We start from the raw sequence: 24,618 nt of genomic DNA, 5'->3' as shown, positions 1-24,618 counted from the left end.
AAGTAAACTAATAATGCAACTAAACATGCAACAGTGGGTACTAATGGGCCTCAAAGGCCTTAATGACTAAAAAAGTTTTCAGCAAGTGGAGGAAGCACAACACCATTGGCACTTGCCTGTTTTCAGTGAGGTGATTCCACAGCACAGGTGCCATCACAAAAAAGACCCTTCCCTCTAGTTTCTGCAAAGAAGGCTTCTGCAAGCTGTGGTAGGATTGCCTCACATATTGCAATGTTGCAGGCACATTCAAAGTCCCTAATTTCCTCTAAAAATATGGGAACCATCGTTTCCCCCTCATAGAACCACACTTCCCAGCCCCTTAGCAGCTTCAAGTTCCCTGGATCCTTTGTAATAAGCCCTCTATTGTGTGGATGTGAACTTGAGCTTGATACAACCCATTTTTTTGCTGTTTTGTTATGTATTTATGATGTTGTAGGGGACTGTTTTGCAGACTGAAATATTATTAAATAAATACCTTATTAATAAAGGAATCCTGGTCAACATGTCTCTCTCTCTTTTAAAATATTATTAACAAGCGTTAACGCATCAACACATAGTTTTAACAAATTGACCCTTACGCCAAGGTGGGGTTTATTGTTTTCGTTTGTTACTATGTTATGTATTTATGAGTTTATATATTTTAAATATATCACGCTGTAATCCTCTGATGAAAGGCAGTAAAGAAATTTGATAAATACGATATGAACAAATCATTAAATATAATTGTACAGATTAATATCTGGCCCAAGACAGCTACTATCTTGCATGGTTTCCCCGCCAAATCTTTCCAGATTCACGCATGCGTCCTCGGCTGCTGACTCTTTGACCGCGAAATTTATTTCCCCTATGAGGGAGGATTTTCCCGTTGCGCCTGCGCAATATAGATAAATAGTCACCGTTGGTGGCGTCACTAGCAAGTCTTTCTTGTCTTTCTCTACGCGTGCGCCTTCATGATATTTGACAGCAGGGCCGGCGGGAAGAGCGTGGGAGGATTCAGGTTTTTTTAAAATTACGCATGCGCTAAAGATGGTGGCTGCGGGGCGCATGCGCCATGCCGTGGAACTGAGTGAGATGCTTATGGAAGTCGCCCTGGTGAGCTCGAACGGCCGGTGGTGCATGCGCACTTAAGTACTCCGCGGCCCCAGGCGGCAGAGGGGAAGATGGCGGCGGTGGTACAGAATGTGGTGAAGCTGTGAGTGCAACTCTCGTTCTTCCCCCCCTTCCCCTCCCCTGTTTGGTTCTAATGGTACAGCCCGAATCTCCGAGAAATGCTCGCAGGAGGGTCGTAGGAGAGACCATTCTGTTATCGGGGTGGACTTGGGGCGGAATAGGAGGCGAGGGGGCAGCTGTTGGCTCTTTTTATTGTTCAGGGCTGAAGTTTTTATAAATAAAAAATTAAACTCCCTTTCTATGGGTGGAGGCCGGATGAGGAGAGGGGAGAGTGCCTTCGTCTCAGAGTTTTAAAAGTGGATGGAAAAGAGGACATCTCGCCTTGAAATATCCCAAATTTTGAGATGGGGGGTTGGAATGAGAAAAATAAAAGGCTGCTCAAAAAATAAAAAAAAAACAGAGGGCGGCGAAGTAGAGCCCCCAGGGGGGAGGAGAAAAGAACAGGACCCCCCCACTTTCCATAAAGTCCCAAAAGAAAATGGGGAATGATGAGAAAAATGGTCCTTCTACCTCATGCCCCCCCCGTGGAGCTCTGAAAGAGGCCGGGAGGAAGACAGCCTCCTTCCCTTGAAACAGTAATTGTGAAATATAAACGGGGTGTGGGGAAAGGGGGGAAATACCCATTCAGGGAAACAGAGATACAATTTGTGTCTTGAGAGGGGAATACACCAGGTGGTCCCTCAAAAAAGTGTATGTAGGGTGGAGGTGGAGTGGATTTTTAAGAGGAGTGTGTGTCAAAAGAGACAATCTCATACCCTTTAAAAAAAAGTCTTTTAAATGGAGGGGGGAGCAGGGAAAAAAATCACTCTTGTAAAGTAGGATTCCAATCATGGGGGTAAGAATGAGTTTCTCCCCACTTTCTATCAGAACCCAGAAGAAAATTGAGGCGGGGGAGTGAAATGGATTTAAGACGAGAACATAATATACAGATCTACCACCCACTCAATTCAGATATCCAGAAAAAAAATGTGATGGGGGCACAGTTAAAACAACACAGCCACCTTCTCTTCCTCTTCTTTATATGGGAGATGAAGGGTGGCAAGAGATTCTGGCTACCAAAGAGGTAGGGTGGCTAGAGAAGCTAGGGCAGGGATGGGCAACCTGTGACCCTGATGGACTACGACTCCCATCATCCCTGACCATGCTTGGCTGGGGCTGATGTGTCCAATAACATATGGAGGGCAAAAGGTACCTCGTCCTTGTGCTAGAGAAAAACAGATTCCCCCCCCTCGCAATGTCAGGGGCAAGTTCCAGGTGTTGGAATAACAAGTGAAGAGATGAAAGTTGCTTGCCCAGTAGGAGGAGAGGCTGGAGTGAAGAGCACGAAGACTCACCTTCTTGCAAGAGTTTAAAAGAAGTTTTCAGGTAGGGGAGAGAATGATTTGAATTCCTGCCCCAAAGAGGCAGGATGGAAAGAGGAACCATGACCCATAATGGTCAGGACTCCTAATGGGAGGTGGGCAAAAGTGCAAATCGATGGATCATTGCTCCATTGCTCTTGAATGGAGAAAAAGTGATGGGCCTGCTTTCCACATAAGAAAAGCTAAGCTTCTGAGCTGGTGTAGAATTTTAAGATGGCAACTATGGCTATACAGTACGTGGCTGGTATTGGATATCAAGAAGTAATGGATGTAGGGTGGACCCAGGTTCCAGGTGTGGTGCCTTCTGGATGTTGCTCTGGACTCCAGCTCTCATCAGCCCCAGCCAGCATAGCCAATGGTCAGGGATGGTAGGAATTGTCCCCAGGGGGGCACCATGTTGGCAACCTCTGGCATACGGTATGTTGGTACCTGAAGGTCCTATATGATACATTCTTGCAATTATGTTGTTGTTGGCATCCATCTATCTTGAGAGACAAAGGAGTGCGCCTCTGAGAGTAAAGTCAGACTGCTGCATTGGCAGCACCAAAGTTACCTCTCTCGGCACTATCCTGGGCAGTGTGTGTGGAAGTCCTGGGCTGCCCAGATGACAATCCTCCCTCCTCCTTGGCCTCACTGATGTGGTCCAAAGGAAAGCAGAGCAATTTTTTTGGCACCAGCTTGGCTGCAGGAGCTGCTGGAAGGAGGCATAGAAAGTGCCCTCCAACAGTCTTAGGGACTCCACTGTGGATTTGTGTAGGGTTTACTCCTTAGCCTTTTCTTCTCCTGAAGATATCCCGCAAGGCAGTGGAGGTTTTGGATCAGAGTTTTCCTTCTCCTAGGTGGGCTACCTTTCCAGGTTGATGAGCCACAACTGCTCCTCACTTACCTCTACAGCTCCTGCAGAAACCACCTTCTTGACCATTGGGCCCACTATTGGTCTTGTTGACTCAATCCGCCAGAGCCTGTCTTCGCATGCAGGGGACGTTCCCATAGCTGTTTCCCGGGTTGTGGCAATTTTCTGTCCTGATTTGCATCCTCTAAATTTCACATAGCTGCTTCAACTGATGATAGAGCGCCAAGAGGATTATAAAACATTGTAAACAAGGTGGACTTGCAATTTAATTACCTAATTTTCTCTTTCATCCCTCCACTCCCCCCAACAAGCTTTTTTTCCTCTGGCAGCAAAGATATTAAATTCTTTTCCCCCAAAGCAAGCTGATGCCCACCAGTTTCTATTCCCTTCCCTCAGCTACTTTATGTGGCGAGATTGAAACACTAAAATTACTGTAATTATAGGCTGCTCAATTAAGGAAACTTCATTGCTGCCACACCACAGATTTTTAAAGAACAAGAATATAAATGCAAGCGATGTATTTTTTTCCTCCCTTTCCGCTTCGCTCTGAGAACTCTCCATCTGAGTCTTCACTAATGGGATTATTGAATAGAATTGGGCATTTTCCTTCTTCTGTGATTGTAATAGATTGAAAATGAGATGTGGTAATATAAAAAGCTAGCTCTACAGATGCCTCTCTTTTTTGTTCCAAGAAGGGAAGCTTAAAACCAGCTTTGTAATCAGAATTTTGATCCTGACACCTTAAAATTAAAGTACAGTGGTACCTCGGGTTACATATGCTTCAGGTTACAGACTCCGCAAACCCAGAAATAGTACCTTGGGTTAAGAACTTTGCTTCAGGATGAGAACAGAAATCGCACGGTGGCGGCGGGAGTCCCCATTAGCTAAAGTGGTGCTTCAGGTTAAGAACGGACCTCCGGAACGAATTAAGTTCTTAACCCGAGGTACCACTGTACTTTCTGCACCCCAGTTCAACATTGTTGCAATTATTAGCTGTGGGAAGGTCCAGCTTTCTAGATTTCTTATTTGTGTGATGTAGTCAATCAGCTGGTAGAGCATGAGACTCTTAATCTCAGGGTTGTGGGTCCGATCCCCACCTTGGGCAAAAGATTCCTGCATTGCAAGGGGCTGGGCTAGATGACCCCTGGGGTCGCTTCCAATTCTACAATTCTATAGTTCTGTGAACCTAGAATCTTGGTGAACTATCTACTGTAGTTGGGAAAAACTTCTTCTAATACAGGAGTAGGCAGAAGGTATAGTTTGATGCACTGGTAGATCTTGAGGTGATCTGCACTGGTAGATCTTGAGGCAAGTGTTTCTGACGCCCAATGATTTAGCAATAGCAATGCAAAAAAGTTTCCCCACAATTAGATTGAGGACATGAAGAAAGCTTGAGTGAAAACCATAACAACATAAAAGTAGCTTGGATGCTGGATCACACTAAAGGCCCATCTAGTCCAGCATCGTGTTCTCACAGCAGCAAACCAGATGCATATGGGAAGCCTGCAAGCTGAGTATTCAGAGGTAGAACGCCTCTGACAGTGGAAGAAGAACATAGCCATCATGGTTAGTTACTGCTGATAGCCTTATATTCCATAAATTGGTCTAATTTTCTAAAGTCATCCATATTAGTAGCAGTCACTAGCTGCTGTGGGAGCAAATTCCATAGGTTAGCTAAGTGCTGTGCAAAGAAGTACTGCCTTGCATCTGTCTTGAGTCTTACCACATTCAGCTTCATTGGAAAACAGTGTTTTTACTTATGTTCCTCTCATCAGTTTTATCCTCTTTTAAATTCGCCCAGGAGTGGATCAGTTCTGGTCCTGAAAGCAAATTTATGGGCTGAGCATATTATGTTCAAGAGGCACCTTGCTTCTTAATTGCAAATGGCTGGTTTGTGCATCCTGAGGTCCTTTAAGAGCAAAGTGGATTTATCAAGCCTGAAGTTGACACACCTATGTTCTAACGCATGCTTGCTTTTGCCTCCCACCAGCCTTGGCGAACAATATTATAAGGACGCGATGGAGCAGTGCCACAACTACAATGCCCGACTGTGTGCTGAGAGAAGTGTCCGATTGCCATTTCTGGACTCGCAGACTGGAGTGGCGCAGAGTAACTGCTACATCTGGATGGAGAAACGGCACAGGGGACCAGGTTGGATACACATAGGATGTTGTGAAAACTTGAAGTTTAGGGGCACTGTGGTTTTCTTATTTGGGCTGTAGTTTGTAACACTTTGGGGTCTGGCAGCAGATTTGCTTGTTTTTGATAAGGCACTGCACCTGTTCTTTGACAGCTCACCTGAGAAGTGGGTGGGTGAGGAGAGGTAGGTCTCTTCTTTTTCCTTCATGGAAATTTCTTTACTCATTTCAGGGAGCCTATCTGCATACACTGCATTTATTGTCCTTTATTTATTGGTCCATATCAACTGTGCGGATTAGTGGCAAATTAGGATGGATGTGGGTGGTGCTGTGGGCTAAACCACAGAGCCTAGGGCTTGCCGATCAGAAGGTCAGCGGTTTGAATCCCTGCGACGGGGTGAGCTCCTGTTGCTCGGTTCCTACTCCTGCCAACCTAGCAGTTCGAAAGCACGTCAAAGTGCAAGTAGATAAATAGGTACCACTCCAGCGGGAAGATAAATGGCGTTTCCGTGCGCTGCTCTGGTTCACTAGAAGCGGCTTAGTCACGCTAGCCACATGACACGGAAGCTGTACACCGGCTCCTTCAGCCAATAAAGCGAGATGAGCGTCGCAACCCCAGAGTCGTCAGGGGTCCCTTTACCTAGGATGGATTGTAAGGAGTGGATGTGTTAATTCCTGAAGTGAGGGTTGTTGGGGAAGTGCTCAAGGCTAGAGCTCTGAAAAGGCTGCATTGACCTGATAATCTTACTCTTTTTCTTCCTTTTCTGTCCTGGTTTGCATTTTTTATTGGAAGGTTTGGCATCTGGCCAGCTCTATTCCTACCCGGCTCGGCGCTGGCGGAAAAAACGTCGCGCTCACCCTCCTGAGGATCCAAGGCTTTCCTTCCCTTCCATTAAACCAGGTACATATTTTCCTTTCCCTCTGAGCTGCTGCTGGGACTTCACTCGGGATCAAATTAGTTTTTCCTAGGGATTGGGGATGGGTTTGTACATCATAGCAAACTGATTAGAGAGGACCTCTTCTGCCAGGGTGAGTTGCATCACCGACACAACTGTGCTTTCAGGAGCATCATTATCAGCATCTCTAGCCTTCCAGGTAAATTCCTGTTTTGATTTTAGTAACCCTTGGAAGTCTTTGAGCCCTATATTATTCAAAGGCTACCCCTTTCCCCATTTATCCCATCACATCTCTAATGCAGGGGTGGCTAACGAGTGGCCCACCAGAGCTTGTGGAACTAAACCTTTCATCAGCCCCAGTCACCATGGTCAATGGCCACAGATGATGGAAGCTGTAGTTCAGTGACATCTGGAGGACCACAGGGTACCCACCACTGTTCTATTATCACATGAGAACTTATTGAAGTCTTGATATACTGTCTTGATGAACTGTTTGACTTGCATTCCATTGTTAGACTCCAACATTTCTCAGCTGCATTCAGCATAGCCAATGGTCAGGGGTGATGGGAATTATAGTTCGGGAACACCTGAAGGGCCACAAGTTCCACATCCCAAATCAAGGCAAACCTTAAAGTTCTTTTAACGGGTCAGAAATAAGAATTGCAATTACACTCCTGACATGCTGACTTTTCACGAGATTCACACTTGGTAGCACATTTACATTGAATTTTAGGTTTCTCCAGGAATGATTACATTTTGGCAAAACACAGGGGAAGAGGAATTTTTCCTAAGCTGGAAGGCAGAGCAATGGAGCCCCTCCAGCTTGGGAATTTTTTTCCTTCCCTTTCTTCTGCTGTGGCTGGTTCCAAGATTCCACATCTGGAGGGCCACTGGTGATAACAGTTGTTTGTATTGGCTGTTAAGGTTTCTGCTTGGGCCAAGTATCTTGTAGCCAGGGACAGATGAAATAGGAGGGCCTTTACATGCATGAATCATGGTTTTTGTCTGGCCTTGCTGGCCGAGCCAGAAATTGTAGTTGCTGCTACCCCTGCTCACCCCACCAAAAGCTGGCCTGAGGTTGTTGGGGATGGGATGAGAGACTGAGCATTTGGCGGCCACTTTTCAAAAGTGCACAGAGTGCCTTTGAGCAGCAGAGCCCAACACTCCACACCCTGCCCCAGTGGGATCACTTGGTAACAACCTTAATACTATACCCTTTGATCTTTATGAAAAAGACACACCAATCACATAGCCTGATTCTATGTGAGCCATCCACATAGTGAGTTGTGTCCTCTCATTTGCCTAAGGGGTGGTGATAGCAACGGCATGTGACTATATTGTTTGCTGTAGCATCCTCCCTTTTGATTTCTCTTTCAGTTTCAGGCCCTGCCTTCACCCAAATGTGTTCTTTCATCTCTCTGCCTTTTGCTTGTTATTCTTTCTCTTAGTTGCCTTAAAAACCCCCTCTGTATCCACTTTCTCCCTGCCATGCATAATTTTATATTTTTCTACCATGTTGTCTCTTATTCACCTTGTTGGTCAACTAAAGAGCCCAAAGTGTTGCAACCTTTCCTCACAGGGGAGATGTTTAAAAGGCTTTGTTCCGCAATGGGCCAGTGCGTTCTTTCCTTCCACCATGTATTGGAGCCTCCAGTCCTTCTCCTTTGGTGACGTGGGTGGCAGTTTTAGCAATGGCCAGCAGAGGCCCTTGGTTGGCTCTTGGTTTGGAGAATTCCCTACCTGGTGAGATTGAGAGTGTCTTGCTCCTTACTGACTTCCCGGAGTCGTTCCTGTTTACCCAAGCATTTGATGGCTGACAGATACTGACCATGGCAACCTTGAAATTAGTGACTGTGAGCATATGTGATTGCTTTAAAATGTTTTTAGATGTTTTTAAATTGTTTTAAAAGTTTTTATTTGGTGTTTATCACCCTGGGCTTCTCTGGGAGGAGGGGCAGGATACAAATTTAAGTACGTAACAAAAAAATTACACAGCCAACCCTCTGGATGTTACTTCTGTAGACACTGAGCAGACCCTAAAGAAAGAGGGTTTGATCTCTCAGGATGGCAGCAGCCTGGAGGCCCTTTTGAGGACGGACTCTCTTGAGAAGCGCAGTCTGCCCGATCCTCGTACTGACGAAGACAGCCTCGGCGAGTTTCCTGTTGCCAATAGTCGCGCGCGGAAGGTAATGGCAGGCAGAGGGTAGCATTGACTCTGTTTCGAAAGGGGGCTCCATGGTAACATATGAATGGCTCCTCGCAGCTTCTTCCTACCTCTCTTCTGCTGTCCTTGCCTTTAACTACAGAATGGATAGAAATCTTGCACCACGGAGACCTAGTTTTTGTACCCACAAAAACAGAAGTTTGCTGCGTGAATAAATTGTTCAGATTTTTAACAAGTGCACAAACAGTTGCTGAAGTTTGAGCACTTAAATCCAGTTTACATCAGAATAAGGAGCTGTGTGGAGCTTTAGGCTCCTAGCCCATGACTTCTGGAAGTACTGCTGATCGCACCACCCCCTGCTGTTTCACCAGCTTCTCCCCTCAGACATAAGGGCTCAAAACCTGCTTCAAATGCAGAAGAGGGAGAGAGCTGAGAGCCTCTTTTTTGCGTCTGTGTAGTAGCTGAGGAGTGCACAGCCGTACCCCTGCTGCTAGTGTCCTTTCAGCTTGTCAGACTGCTTCTGTCTCAAAGATCCTCATTGCCAGAAAAATCATTTCATGGACCAGTGTTTTGTTCCACTGTGGTGCTAGGCATGCTTCTCTCAGCCCAGCCCAAGGTCTCGTCTGTTGTTCCCCTGCTCCAGTTTCTTCAGCTTTATTGGTTCCCAATTCCACCCTTTTACTACAAACTATTGGTTTGGATTGCAAGAGCTTCCTTTAAAAATTAAAAAAAATTTGAACCAGAGTGGAATTTAGTGTGAAATGAAAGCCAGTCTATTTTGCAAAAGCCATGCTGGGATGGGGGTGGGGGTGAAGCGAACAGGGAGGGAGGTGGTGGTGCAATGACACTTTCTGGTTTTCATCAAGTTTTTTGGCTTGGTGAGATACTGAATGTCATAATACACACTGGCTGCTTCCCAGGATCAACTCTAATAGCCTAGTAAGGCAGCCGAAGATGGAATGCTGTAGCTTGTCTTCCAGCATCCAGGAAGACAGGATGTGTGTGTGAGAGAGCAATAGAGAAAAGAGAGAAAGAGCACTTACTGATTTTGAAATATGGGCATGAAATGCGCTTTTTTGAGCCCATGCGTTTTCATAGAATCAAAGAACTGTAGAATTGGAAGGGACCCCCAAGGATCATCTAGTCCAACCCCATGCAGTGCAGGAATCACAGCTAAAGAATCTCTGATAGAGAGGTAGGATATAACTGTAGCGACAAATAAAATTATATATGACGTGAAGAAAGCAGATATAGAAGACTTTCTCTTGTTAATACCATGACCCAGGGTCATCTGATAAAGCTGAAAGGTAGAATCACAGAATTGTAGAGTTGGAAGGGACCCTGATGGATCATCTAGTCCAACCCCCTGCAGTGCAGGAGTATACAGAGGCTGCATACGGGGATCGAACCTGCAACCTTGGTGTTATCAGCTCCATGCTCTAACCAACTGGAAGATTCAGGACAGAGAGCAGGAAGAATTTCTTTACAGAAAGCCTATGAAATCTGCCTCTGCAAGATGCGTAGGTGGCCCTAAATGGATAGTTTAGGAGATCCAACAAATTACTAAAAGATGAGGCTGTCAGTAACTACTTGTCATGTTGGCTGTATGTCTAGATGATGAAGGGAGAACCTGTGGCCCTACAGCTGCTGTTGGACTACAGCTCCCATAATCCTTCTTGTTCGAGGCTCATCTGAGTTTGAGTCCAGTGACATTTGAAGGACCACAGGTTTTCAGTCACTGGTTAGCCTCAGAGGCACCATGCCTCTTGAGTATCGTGTGCTGGGGAACAACAGTAAGAGTCCATGCCCAGCTTTTCAGTTCCCCATAGGTATCTGGTTGAAACAATGTGCTGGACTACATAGGGCACAGGTGAACCTTTGGCCCTCCAGATGTTGCTGAAATATAACTCACGGGGATGATGAGAGCTGTAGTTCAGCAACATCTGGAGGGCCAGAGGTTCCCCACATCTGGGAATAGGCTTTTGCTCTGATCCAACAGGGCTTCTCTTATGTCCTTAAGACAGTTTTTAATGTTACCTGAAAGCTCTGCAGTGAAAATGAAACTATTAGGTGGTCATTGCCATTGGTCTAACTAGAATGCATTTGAGGGGGTGCTTCTTAGCTAGACTTCCAAGTCTTCTGTCTGCCCCCCTTGTCCTTTTGAACCTCTTTGCTTTCTCTGCAGTAGTCTTGCTTCTCTGTTCTAGCGGATCCTGGAACCTGACGATTTCTTGGATGATCTAGATGATGAGGACTATGAAGAAGACACGCCAAAACGCCGAGGCAAAGGCAAGGCCAAGGTACAGCTCACATACTGGGGCTCAGTAATGCTTGTTCAGTCTTGAGTCAGTGTGCGCTTTGAGTCTGCATGGAGTGGAAAGGAGCACTGGGGCTCTATGGCAGTGGCAGGCAAGATAATTCTATGGATGTCCCAAAATATGTTGGGTGCTGGAAAGGAATGAACGCTCTATGGTTGTAGAGACTAGTGAGAATGGGATGGGGAAAACATGTGGTCTTCCAGATGTCTTTGTACTACAATATCCATCACCATCCTTTCTGTGGCTGATGGGAACCGAAGTCCAGCAACATCTGGAAGGCCACAGCTTCTCCATCCCTGTCCAAGTATTTCTCATTCTGCCTTTCTGTAGTTTTAAAAACCTTGTTGTCCCTGGGAAAAAGATGCATGGACACTCTCTCCTGCCCCCATGCCCCAAGGCTAAAAGGTTGAAATTGATATAATACCATAAACACAAGGTAATTGTAAGTACTAAAGGAAAGGGATGATTTATCCTTGCGGGGGAAGGGGGGATTCTGGGGCTATAATTGCTTGGCACAATATTGGTTGTCATATGAATAATAATGAAATAGAAGAAGAAATTTGAAAAAAAAAACATTCAAAGCATGTGCCACTGTGGGGCAGTAGTGGATTGTCTTTTAAAATATTGCCAGCTGAGCTCATCGACTCTGCAGCACTTCATTAGTATGACTCCCTCTGCTTGGCTTTTTGATTTACTGAACGAACTGTCCTACCCTATTCTAGTGGTGAAAACATACTGAAAGACAAACAAAACAGTTTTAAAAGTTAAGACTTCAGCCCTGAAAATGTCAATTGCAACTGTTCCCTTAAAGCATCTTGGTGATGGCTGTGTTACTTGAGAAAGAGAATATGTGTGATTTTTGAAGGTCACTGTATGTAAATAATGGAGCATCACATAAATGCATGGTGCACACCATGGCTGCAGTCTAGAGAAAACATTTAGCCGTTGTGGTGGGAAAGACATAAGTTTTTCTTCATGACGGTTCTAAAGTTGAGCTGTTGGGGGTGGGGGAAGAGTTCAGTGTGGCACCAGTGATTATCTCCTGTCTCATAGATCTAAATAATGGTGGGGTCACTGTCTTCAGATCATACTTTAATACTGTTCTTAGCCATGGATAAATCAATTAATTTAATAGTCTCATAAAGGGCTTGAAAGTGTTTTTGAATTCCCTGGACCCACAAGAACTGTCCAGGAGTACTAGTAGTTGTTATTATTCCTTGCTAGATTATATGTTCATTGGTCTTCCCGCAGCGTGGTGCCCTCCAGATATTCTGGACTATATTTTCTATCACACCCGGCCTTCTCCCAACGTACACTCTCTAGATGTTGTAGACTACAACTCCCAACACCCATTGGGAGTTTCAGTCCAGGATATATGGTCTGAAGGGTGCAAAGTTGGGCAAGGCTGGCATAGACTACCTAGCCTGTATCATGTCTCCCAGTGTGGCCAGGCATCTCTCCCTCTCCCTCTCTCTCTCTCTCTCTCTCTCTCTCTCTCTCTCTCTCTCTCTCTCCTCCAACCCCCAGCAACTGGCATTACTCAGATCCCTTTATGAATAACAGCTCATTTCCCATGAATTTGTTTATTCCCCTTGCCTCACCCTGTGGCACTGAATCTGCTTAACTTTCCTGCAGGCCTTTTTAACAGCTACTTTATTTGTTTCAGCTCCCACTTTATGTCACCTCAAGGTTCTTTCGGTGAGGGGTTGTTGGGTGAGGCATTTTTTCCCTTGCTCATGACATCCTCCTCTCTGGCCTCCTAGGGCAAAGGAGTTGGGAGCGCCCGGAAAAAGCTGGATGCAGCCATTTTGGAAGACCGAGACAAACCGTATGCCTGTGACAGTGAGTAAGAAGGCGAGCCGTGCTGTGGGACACAGCTGTCGTGAGCAGAACACCTTTGCTTTTCCTAGATAGGAGGACGGTGTGGTGGGGAGGGTGGGGGAACGGAGGATGCAGAGGTCAAAACTTCTTTGAAAGAGGGGCTGCGTGAGCTACTTGTCCTTGGTCCCTTGCTTTTTAATTGAGCTTCTTGGAGGCTATAACATTACTTGTCTAGTTTGGGAGTGTTGGAGGTCTGGCACTATCTGGAGTCTCCTGGGTATGGGCAGTTGCTTCGATGAGATCTTAGGCTGATAAAAGGATGCCTTTTATTTGCCCGGTGTGCAAATTTTCCTGTTTCACAGAGCGCTTTATTCTGGCTGGTGAAGAGTTCTGTGAAAGTGCACAAAATTACATACTTCTGCACCAGCTCAAGTCAGCGCAATAGGAGATAACTTTACCAATGTTCTCATCTCCTTTGGGACAGACTTGGCAGACTACCCCAGTCTTGTCCATGGAGGGTCTTAGCCGTGCCACCATTGGTCCTCTAAAATGGAGACATTGGGGACTGAGCCAGGGCTTCATGGATGCAAAGCAGGTGCTCAGCCACAGTGCTCCAGCCCTGCCTTCCTCTGGCAGATCCCAAGACGTGTATAGACCTTTGTATCGCTTTACCAGTCCATTGGGGGCTGTGTTTGTGTGCAGACACCCAAGCTATGTGACCAGCCCTGCTGCGTGTGGCTGCCTTTGCCAGTTCCATATTGCATGACTTTTCTGTTCTTTAGAGCTGCTCCCTGTGTGCCAATCTGGAAATGAACGCCCGTGCAAACCTGGTTATTAATGTAAAAGGTGGGGGGCAATTGGCCAGAATTTTCAAAATTGCAAACAATGAGTTTTTGAAATTACTTTTCTTTCTCTTCTCCTTTTACTGTCCTGTAAGAATTTTATACTCCCCCTTTTTACTTTAAAATAACACCAGTAAGCATTTTTCTTTTCTCCCTTTTAATCGTTGTATATAGCTTTACTGTGTGCATGTTATGTGTGTGACCTATAGAGTGTTTTCACCTTTTCTCTCATTATTCTCTTTCTGTATTTCAGATAGTTACAAACAAAAGCATACCTCGAAACCTCCTGACCGAGGTAGTCCATTCTCTCTGTCTTGCTATTTATTTCCTCCTGACTTTGTTCTTCTGAAATGTTAGTTTTAAAAACTCTTCTTTTTTAAAAAGCAGGTCTTTTGATGCAGGGCACAAAAAAACCCCTTCCCTCATATGATAATGCAGTTCAGGTTTTCATTTAGTGTGTGTGGCCTAATAGGGTTAGCACCCAGCTTTTTGGCCCGATTCTCTCCAAGTTGCTGTGGGAAAGGTGATAAATTTTTGTCTGGAAATTTGGATAAATACATATCTCCCTCAGTGGCTCATAGCAATTAAAATTCAATAAGCATTGTTATTGTAAGGTGCTGTGCATTGAGTTGGGAAGAAAGTACATCAGGATGTTATGCAGTAGATTGGCAAGGGATTCTGACTTCCTACTGTCTAGCAGTAACAAATGAAAAAGCTTTCCCCTCCCTTCCAGCCCCAAATTAGGTTGCTGAAAAAGAAATGGGGAGCTGATTTTTATATCAATGGACTTGTGAGCTTCGCAGCGCTACATTCCTGGACTCATCATGTGCTCATAAGCGGCACCCTGTTCTTTAAATCTTGAGAGTGCGTCTGCCCAGCTACTGTGCAGGTGCTCTGATTGGTGGACCTAGTAAAACCACCACCAAGTATATTCCTCAAGCCTGTCTGCTCACCCCTGGCATACATGAACAAAAATAAATCTGTCTTTGCACTCAGGCTTATTTAATAGCACAATCCTATCTATGTCCACTTAGAAGCAAGACCAGTTGAATTAATTACGACTTCCTCTTAGAAAAGGAGGGTTAGGATTGTGCCTGAAAGGACAAGAGGCACAAGGGGAAATGGGTAGAAGGGAGATGGATTTGCCTGACCTAGAATGAAGTGGTGAGTTGCCAGCAGGCATTTAAATTCTTGTGGGACTGGGATGCTGTTCCCTGCCTGGTATTTTTACTGAAAAGGAAGTGATGCAGTTATCTAGTAGCCCTTAGGGTGGTGATGGGCCAGGATGTCCTTCGTCTTTCCCCTTGTAGTCATTCCAGATGTTTGGAGGAGGGAAGCAAATGTCTTGAAACTGCTTCTTCTCTGGTGGATCTTCTCTTTGTCTGATCCCCTTCTTGGAAAAGTGGGGGGAGACTTCCACATGGCCTTGATCTCTGGCTAGTGACAGAGGCTAGAGTGGCCTTCTCTTCACTCCTGCAGTCACAGAAATTTGTCCTTTGGTTCTGACCCACTGAGGTCAGAAAGAGAGGTGGTTTGTTTCCCCCCCACTTTGAGTATGTGACTTTGAGTGGTTGCTTCCTGTTGCTTCCAGGGCAACAGGATCTGCCACACCAGGAGTATACCCTTAAAGGCCACAAAAATTAGTAGCTCACAAATACTCACACATGCCCACACATGCCCATGGCTTTTATTTATGGCCTGAAAGGGTAGGTGGGTAGAAATAAGAGCCTTTTTTGTAAACTTGGCATGCTCTGATTTGCCCTGGGTGACCAGGCTATTTACAACTTTACACTGCAGGAGGTTGAGTGCTGCAGAGTTGGGTCTAATAGCTAGTTTCCTTGAGAAGATGCTGGATTTTGCTTGGGGGAATGGATGTTGGCTAGTGAAACTGTTGTGTATTTTTGCTTTCTCCTGTGACTTCTAGTTTGACTCGCTTGCATGAGTCACCTGGCGGTTTTGGAACTGCAGACCACCTTTTTGTGGTCTTTGCTTGCAGCACTCTGTGGTTGATCTGCAAGGGCTTTGGTGTATAGCAGGGATGAGGAACCTCTGGTCCTCAATATGTGCTGGGCTCCAGCTCCCATCTGCCCCAGCCAGCATGGTCAGTGGTCAGGGATGATGGGAGTTGGAGTCCAGCAACATCTGGAGGCCCTGTCAGGTTCCCCTATCCCTGGCACATAGGCTGAATTCTTCCCATCCTGGATAGCTGTTGAATATTATCCCCCACCCTACCTAGCTAGATGTGCTAGGCAGCCAAGTTGTTCCTTCCAGAGCTAGATAATGTATTAACACAGTCCCAGGGTCCAAAAGGCCTTGGAATTTTATAAGCTCTGTTAATGATAGGCTAAGCCCTGAGTCTTCAGTTTTCTCTGCCCTTTGGACTCTTGCTCCTTCTTATAGCCACTTGAACCAAGGGCCAAGGCCACCGTTGGCCACAACCTCAACCAGTCATGTTTCAGTTTAATGTTTTATTCTGGTTTTAAAAGTATTTAAGCATCATGGGGAAAGGTACCTCAAGTATCGTTGCAGGCTTCTGAGAATGAATTTATATTTATATTTTGCCTTGATTTATTGCTTTTTTAACTCCCAAAATAAATCTAGAGTAATTTTTGTGGTATTAAAGAAGCCTGTACCCAATAATCAGCTTCATACCATCATTTTTCCGCTAGTTGTATTTTGACACAGTGCAAATACACAAAAACTTGCATGATCGGCTATGTCATTCTTCTTCAGCTTTAGGTCTCTAGGCGTTGTTTGACTATTACTCCTTCCATCCCTGTGATCCTTAGATTAAAGGCAGTACAGAAATAATAATAATAATAATAATAATAATAATAATAATAATAATAATAATACTGGGACCTGTAACTGTTCTCATAGAATTGTAGAGTGGGAAGGGACCCAAGGGGTTTTTACCACCTTCCAGGGGAGTCTGTTCCCCTCTCAAATAGCTTTTATTGCCAGAAAGTTCTTCCTAATCTTTAGTCAGAATCTCCTTGTCATTTAAATCCATAGGTTTGATGTTCCTGAACTAAGCCCCCCCCCCATCATCCATGGTCATTGGTCATCCTTGCTGGGGCTGATGGGAAGGCTCTTACATTTGCTTGCCTTTGATTTGTCAAGCAGTGCAGCCTGATTTTACCCCTCCCTTCCCTTGGAATTAGCCAACCAGAGGAGGAAAGGGCGCTGGGCAAAGGCAGGGCGGCAGCTCAAACTGCTAATCTTGGGCACATCCCTCATGTAGCAGAGCCTTCTGAGCTTGCTGAGGAAGTTGTGGAACGGCAGGATTGTGCTATTCTGGGAATGTTTGCTCACAACTCTGAGCAGAAAAGAAACCCACAAGGGTAACCCCTGTCCCCTGGCAATCCTGCCCAGCCCTTCATTTGAAGCCTATAGAGAGACATTTCTTTTTCTTAAAGCGCTGAAACTCAGGAGCATCCAATGAAGCCGAATATTTGAAGTTTAAGGCCAGACAAAGGAAGTCCTTCACACACATAGTTGAACTACAGAATTTGCTCCCACCAGAGGCAGCGATGGTCACCAACTTAGATGATTTTATAAGAGGATTAGAGAAATTCATGGAAGGTCAGACTACTAGTGGCTATTAGCCACAATGAATTGTCAGCATCCTTCGGGGGTCGAGATGCAAGCTGGCTAGCCCCTAGCTGGATCATGCCCTTCCAGCCGTGACGATCCCCCGATCTCTGGTGCGACGTAAATCAGCGACTCAGACTTCAAAAGCCTGAGCACGCTATATTAGCAGAGCATACTGTGCAAACAGAACAGGCGTGAGGCTTTTGGAAACATACTAACAGCTAAAGATTTATTAAGCATAAATCAGGACAAAGAAAACATGTCTCCCTTTCTTCTCCTCAGAGAGACAGTGAAAAGTAAAAGCTATACACAAATGGAAGTTCCCAGCATACTGTGCTGGAATGTAAACAGACATGTGACACATAACAATCCCGTGTCTGCTCCTTAAGGTGGAATGGAAATTCTCAACATGAATATGTTATTCGTCCTCTGTTGGAGGCAGTGTATGCCTTTAAATGCCATTTGCTGGGAATCGTGAGGAGAACACGGGTGCAGTCAGGCCCTGCTTAAAGGCTTCCCCTAGGGATCTGGCTGGTCCCTGTTGGCCTGAATGGGCCTTTGGCCTGTCGCCAGGTTCTTACCTTCTTACATCTATGCAAGTCTGAAGAACTAATTTATTTTAATTTTATTGTTTTTATTAACGAAAACCGGGAGTCGGTTCTGCAAAGGAAAACATTGGAAAGAAGCAAACTTGCAGAGTATATTCAGCCTTGCCTCCATTTTCTGGTGCCATGAGCAAATGGGCTGCAGGAATGAACATAGCCAACAATTCTCAGTTAAAAATAAATAAGTCCTATCTCAAGTATCCCGACCCTTAATACGTGGCTCTGGACTGTTGGTGAGAGAAAAGCGCTCTTCTTCTGCCCAGAAGCACGCAATGGATTGTATCCATCTAAGTTCTCCTTGGAGTAGACGCAATTGGAAATTAATGGCTCAGCTACTGTTGAGCATGACTGATACTGGATACAACTCAGTATTTCATGAGCAAGGTCCCATTGCACTGTGTGTGTGTGTGTGTGTGTGTGTGTGTGTGTGAGAGAGAGAGAGAGAGAGAGAGAGAGAGAGAGAGAAGAGCTATAAGGAAAGAGGACGGAGGTTGTTTTTTCTCCTCCTGCAGCGGCTCCAAAGTGAGCTTTTTTTTGGTAAGCTATGTTGAGCCTCCTTGGAAGCAGCATGTAGCAACCACTGCCTCTGCGGAGGGAGCCTGCCAGCATAGGCTCCCTACTTAATCAGCTGTGTTTACACAGCCCTTAAGAGAGCCATTACTTTTTCCCTGCAAATTGGCTTTCCAGTCGCTGTGCAAAAGACTAGCTGGACTTAATGTGCTTTAGAAAACATTTGTCTCCCTCCCCGAAATCAGAACTTGATTAGACCTGGAGTGTTTATGGGAGATTGTGTGTTTGTGTATGTTCTCCAGCCCCAGCAGGGTTTTTTCCCCCAAGCAGTGTTCCTTGCTAGATATGGCTCACTTCCTTGTTTCTGTGCCTTAGCTACTTCCAAATCTGGAGCACGCTGTTTTGGTGGTTCAGCCTAGGCTGTTGAGCTGCGGGTATTAATCCCTGCTCTCCTTTAGATATCCATAATGCAATTCTGAATCAGAGCCAGATCTTCAAACAAATTGCTCTTTTCTTTTTGCCAAGGACTTGAGGGTGGAAGGTGGAGGAATGGTGGGGTGGCAATTGGGGAAGAGTGGACTTGCAGCAAGGCAGAAGAGCTGTGTAGGGCAACTAAAAGCTGGCCACTAGAAATCTGCTCTTAGCTTTTCCCTTTCTGAAACCAGACAAACAGGGTTTCAGGTCGTTCTTTCATGAGGGCCAGAAACATGTGCTGTGCGTGTTAAGAGTCTTCGATTACTTGGAGTGCCAGACATACACAATTGTGTATTATCCCCTTTGTTCATTGCTGTTTGGTTGGGGTGTGTGTGTGTGGAGATGCTTTGAGAGCATTCTGAGTGCAGGTCGCAAAGGGTGCTACGACATGAACTTACCACTGTGTTTAGAAATCTGGTTCTGGTGCTGAGCAACAGCAAATATTTTCCCCACCCTTGTTTTGAGATTTGTGCAGTTTCTGTAACAGATTGACACAGTAGCACATTGAGGGGATGGGCAGTGTGTGCTTTTTGGAGTGGGGGGGGGGAGAAGGGGATAAAGATTGGCTGAGAATGGGATAATTTCGTTGGGAAGGGGGAGGAAAGCAGCTCCTCTGGGGATGGGAAGCTCAAACCTGTGTCTTGTCTGCCTTAAAATTTTCTTCCTGTTCAGTCTGTGGGAAGCGTTACAAGAACCGTCCTGGGCTGAGTTACCATTATGCGCACTCCCACCTGGCTGAGGAAGAGGGGGAAGACAAGGAAGACTCGCAGCCCCCCACGCCTGTATCACAGAGATCTGAGGAGCAGAAATGTAAGTGTCTTCCTCCTCCTTCTGGGGCTTTTCTAAACCTTAAGATCTCTTTATGAAAGTTCTCCTCTACCCCAGCTTAAATTGGATCTCAAGATTTGCCCTGGAAAAAGGGATAGACCTAATGCGAGTCCCACACTTTACTGTCGTGTTGTGATGTCGGGATTTATATGAGCCAATTGAAGGACTAAGGGAGTCAATTTCAGCCAAAATGGTGACATGTGCTAGCAAGTGACCAAGCCTGTCGTGCCTTGAGCAGCTGCATGTGGAACCATCACAACCAGGACTGAAGGGCTGGACCAGAGGTCAGCAACCTTTTTCAGTCGTGGTCCGGTCCACCATCCCTCAGACCATGCGGTGGGCCGGACTATATTTTGAAGAAAAAAATGAACAAATTCCTATGCCCCACAAATAACCCAGAGATGCATTTTAAATAAAAGCACACATTCTACTCATGTAAAAACATGCTGATTCCTGGACCGTCCGTGGGCCGGATTGAGAAGGCGATCCTTAGGTTGCCTACCCCTGGGCTGGACCTACGTATGTCCGAGCCATAGGTAAGAGCCAGCTGTTCCCTTTAAGCAGGCTGTGAATACAGGGTGAGCATAAAATGATCAGGATGAGATGCTATAGCCTGTATCCTGTAGTGGCAATGGGACAGTGCTACTGAGAATGTACACAAGAAGCTTTTCTCTTGTGGTCACCCCTTCCCTTTCCTTTGAAAGAAGCTGGGCTGCAGTTTAAAAATAATAAACTCCCCCTAGGTCTGGGTGGAGTGGTGGGGGTGGGGCTCTGTTTTGACTCTGTCTTGTCATTGATTAAAACACCTTTTTCCAATAGCCAAGAAAGGTCCGGATGGCTTGGCCTTGCCCAACAATTACTGCGACTTCTGCCTTGGAGACTCCAAGATCAATAAGAAAACAGGGCAACCTGAAGAGCTGGTTTCATGTTCTGACTGTGGACGATCAGGTATATGAACTGTGGGGAGCGGTAGGGCCTGATCCTGCCAAGAGCTTGGGTGTCCTGCTTAAGTTTTATGGGTTTGCTTGGCATTCCACTCCTGATCCTTCCCACCTGCACCTTCCCATGCTTGTTGGTTTTGGTCCCAAGAACAACCTTTTCAAAAAGAATCTAAACAAGAAAAATGAAGTAGGCTCAGGAGGCATGTTCTTACAGCTGCCTCCTGAAGCTGCAATATTTTTTTAAAAAAACACAAAACAGTTCTGTTGGTTTTTGTTTTTGTTTATAATAATTTTTTTTACTGATTTTCCACATTTTTAACATCTTTACAGTAATCATTTTTCATCTCTTATTTATCAGGGTCTTTTGACCTCTCGGACTTCCCTCTGTGGGTTCTCTCCTTGTCCCATAATTAATTGCATCTTTTATGTTTTCCAAATTATTATATAAATCACAAGTAAAATGCAGTAAAATTTCACATTAAAGTATCTTCACATTCCTGTCAGTGACTTTAAAATTTTACAGTGATCTTTTAAATAAAGTAAGAATTTATTCCAGTCCTTTTTGAATACTTGATCTTCTTGGTTTCGGATCTTTCCTGTCAATTTTGCCGCCTCCGCATAGTCCATCAGTTTCGCCTGCCATTCCTCTTTCAATGGCACTTCTTTTTGCTTCCATTTCTGGGCTAGTAGTACTCTCGCTGCTGTTGTTGCATACAGAAATAATCACTTATCTTCTCTCAGTATCTCTTTACCCATAATACCTAATAAAAAAGTTTCTGGGTTTTTAAAAAAAAAATTCCTTAAACATTTTCTTTAACTCATTGTAAATCATCTTCCAGAAGTCTTTATCACATAACCACCACATATGGTAAAAGGTGCCCTCTATCCCCTTACATTTCCAGCATAAATTTGAGCTTGTTTTACACATTTTTGCAATTTTACTCGGCGTCAAATACCAGCGATACATCATTTTCATAATATTTTCTTTCAACAAGTAGCATGCAGTAAATTTAATTTCTTCCTCCCATAGTTTTCCCCAATATGACATTTGAATATTATATCCAAAGTCTCTAGCCCGGTGTATTATAATAACTGCCTTAACCTCTTCATCCTTTGTATGCCATTCCAAAAGTAATTACAATATTCTGTTTGGTCTTATGTGAACATTGTGAGAATAAAATTCAGTAGCGCTTTCCCTCTTCCTGTCAAAACGCTTGCCAACCTGGTTTTCCTTGGAGAAAAGATGAGCAGCAAATGTGATGAAGAGGCGCAACATCTTTGTTTGTTTATCCGCTTGCTGAGGTGCCCACACAACCTTCCTGTCTTAATGCCTGTCCCACTGTCTCTCCCCACCAGGGCACCCTTCATGCCTGCAGTTCACACCAGTTATGATGGCGGCAGTGAAGACCTACCGCTGGCAGTGTATTGAGTGCAAGTGCTGTAACATCTGTGGCACCTCTGAGAACGATGTGAGTACCCCTTCTCTCTCCTGCCCCTGCCCTTTGCATGACTGAATCCCTTCTCCCTGTGTCCTTTCATCCTGAATGTCCCTCTTTATATTATATGCCTAAAAGGTCTCAACAATTTGCATCTGGAAATTTAAATGCATTACACCAATTCATGCAAAACTGTAACATTCTCATAGACACCCCCCCACCCCCAGTTACAGCCTCAGGAAGCACACTTCCAGCAGAACAAAATCCACTCATTAAAAGCCTGGTGGCAGGCGGGGGCCAAAGTGGTTGGAACAAACAATGTAAATTTTAACATTTAAAAAAATTTTTTTACAGTAGACCGCTTTTACACGCACCCCTCGTTCCATCCTATTTCTAGGCAAGTGACAAGTGTTTATCAGAGGTCAAGGCTACCTCCCAGCCAGGAAAAAGATTGCAAGGATAGTGCAAAGCAAAGTCAATTAGGGGCTTGGTCTGGGGGAGAGCTCTGAGGGCCAGATAGTACGATCTGGAGGGCCACATCCATTCCCCAGGCCTTTAGTTCCCCATGGTTGTCTTGAGTGCTGAAGTATGGCAGTGGCGTGCATTCCTCTCTAAGCTCCTTGAAGCAAAGGTGGGATATAAATTGGATAGATTAAACTGCAACACCTTGATTTTTAGGGGTGCAGAGGACAGATTTTCTCCCTTTCTGAAAAGACGTGGAATAATTTGCATTCTTTGTTCTGGCTTTTCTTCCCTCCCCATCCTGCTTAGGACCAGCTGCTCTTCTGTGACGATTGTGACCGTGGCTACCATATGTACTGCCTCACTCCACCCATGTCAGAACCACCGGAAGGTGAGTACTTCTCTGCTTCCCCGTTTGCATCTTCCCACCTCTGTGTGATTTTGGGTTTCTCCTGGTTTTTGCATAGGGAATCCTGGGGGCCATAGTTCAGTGATAAAGAGTGACTGCTTTGTAGACAAAAAGCCCTGGTTCAATTTCTGGTGTCTCCAGTTAGGACTGGGAGAGAGAGACCCCTGCCTGAAACCCTGGAAAGCTGCTGCCGATCAGTGTGGACATTGCTGAGCTTGGTGGATCAAGGTTCTGACTCTGTATAAGGCAGCATCCTATTTGGGGGCATAGAATAAAAGGCTGCTCTGCACAGCTTGCTCACCTGTTTTGTAATTAACTGGCCTGCAATTTAAATAGAGTAAAAGAAGAAGAAGAAAAGTTCCTTCTGGGCCTCATTCTACTTAACAAATCAAATAGGATTTTTCTTTTTCTTTTTTAAATGCTTTGGGATTTTAAGCCTGCCTTAGCGTGCCAATTATATAAAAGAAGAAAGTTTGCATGTAGCATGACATGGCAAAACGCTGGTGACTTGTAGCAGGCAGTTTGCCGACTCATTTCCTGAGCAGGCGCTGACTTGGTATTTTGAAAAGACGCTTCCAGCAACAGGCCCACAGCCAAAGGTAGCCTTTGTTAATCTTAAATCACCTGTTTAATCTTTACACCACTTCTTTTGAGTCGCAGGTCACAGCTCAGGCTTTTCCGAGGCCTAGTTGGAAAGGGCTTCCAGTCAAGGCCCACAGACTGCCTGTCTACTGTAAGACCAGTAGAAGGGGCTGTAGGTTTGGGACGGAGCAAACATTTCACACATGGTAGATTCTGGTTCTCATCCCTGACACCCCTGCTGTGGCGTCAAGTTCTGCTGGTGTACAGTGTGTGTCTAGTGTAGCTATAATGCATCCCACACACTCCATAGAGGACAAGTCACATATCTGTAAACAAGGAGGTGGACAAAATGACACTCTGTGTGCACCGCTGTCTGCTGTGCTTAAATTTAGTTTGCTTATAAGTCGCTTTTCCACTTTGACCTTGGTGGCTCACAATAAACATTAACTTATTATCAGAACATGCAACATTTGAAACAACTTTGTGTTTCAAAACATACCATTAAATTCAAAAAGGACAAAACCAGCAATTCAATAAGCATAGAATAAATTCAATATTACGCTAAAATAACCAAGTACTTAATGGAGACCCTTTCTCAGTATGTCCCGTAGTTTATGATCAGGGAGAGGGGCCCTTCTCAGAGTATCATTGAGTGAACTTTTGAAGAAAGGGTATCACTTTTGGAGTGAACAAGACTTGCTTGTGCAGCATCCCTCACCCAAATTTAACAGCAGCTCAAAGATGGGTAACCTGGCACCTCCCAGATGTTGCTGGGCTACAACTGCAGTTCATCATAATTATTGGCCATGCTGGTTGGGGTTGTTGGGAGTTCATGTCCATCGTCCCCCAGAGAGCCACTGGTTCTCCCACTGCTGCAATAGGTGTCTTATCCCTCCCCCTGCCCTCTTTTCTGTTACAGGAAGCTGGAGCTGTCACCTGTGTCTGGATTTGCTGAAGGAGAAAGCCTCCATCTACCAGAACCAGAACTCCTCCTGATGGGTGCTGGGGCAGCAGAGAAGAAAGGGAGCTTGAAAGAGGAACCGCCAGTTGTCCACTACCTTGCAGGGCTCTTTTTCCCCCTTTCTTGGTTTAGTCTTTTTCCTATGCTGCCTCCCACTCTTGGTCAGTGTCTCCTTCACCAGTCGGATCCAGCCCCTGCCAGCTCTCTCCGTTGTCCTCTGCGCAGCGGTTTTTGGGTTTAGAACTTCTCCTTC

At 45.2% G+C, this 24,618-nt stretch overlaps 1 protein-coding gene across 3 annotated transcripts; it reads left to right on the top strand.

The window, feature by feature from the left end:
* The first annotated feature begins 981 nt into the window (after positions 1 to 981).
* Positions 982 to 24,458, top strand: DPF2 (double PHD fingers 2). Of its 3 annotated transcripts, none has more exons than XM_053370067.1 (12): positions 982 to 1,192; positions 5,375 to 5,535; positions 6,316 to 6,423; positions 8,441 to 8,604; positions 10,790 to 10,882; positions 12,664 to 12,742; positions 13,817 to 13,858; positions 19,419 to 19,556; positions 20,394 to 20,522; positions 21,872 to 21,984; positions 22,723 to 22,804; positions 24,324 to 24,458. In XM_053370067.1, exons 1-12 carry the CDS (start codon positions 1,161 to 1,163, stop codon positions 24,398 to 24,400), a joined length of 1,218 nt encoding a protein of 405 aa, XP_053226042.1. In that variant the 5' UTR covers positions 982 to 1,160; the 3' UTR covers positions 24,401 to 24,458. The 3 variants fall into 3 exon arrangements, with proteins under 3 accessions (XP_053226042.1, XP_053226043.1, XP_053226044.1); XM_053370069.1 differs by lacking the exon at positions 982 to 1,192 and adding an exon at positions 3,618 to 3,636; XM_053370068.1 differs by lacking the exon at positions 13,817 to 13,858 and having other exon boundaries at positions 986 to 1,192.
* Positions 24,459 to 24,618: the final 160 nt, after the last annotated feature.

This window comes from Podarcis raffonei, chromosome 16, assembly GCF_027172205.1.
Source record: "Podarcis raffonei isolate rPodRaf1 chromosome 16, rPodRaf1.pri, whole genome shotgun sequence".
Lineage (NCBI taxonomy): Eukaryota > Metazoa > Chordata > Lepidosauria > Squamata > Lacertidae > Podarcis > Podarcis raffonei.
The sequence above is the reverse complement of the archived record's forward strand: the minus strand, read 5'-3'. Positions and strand labels throughout refer to the sequence as shown.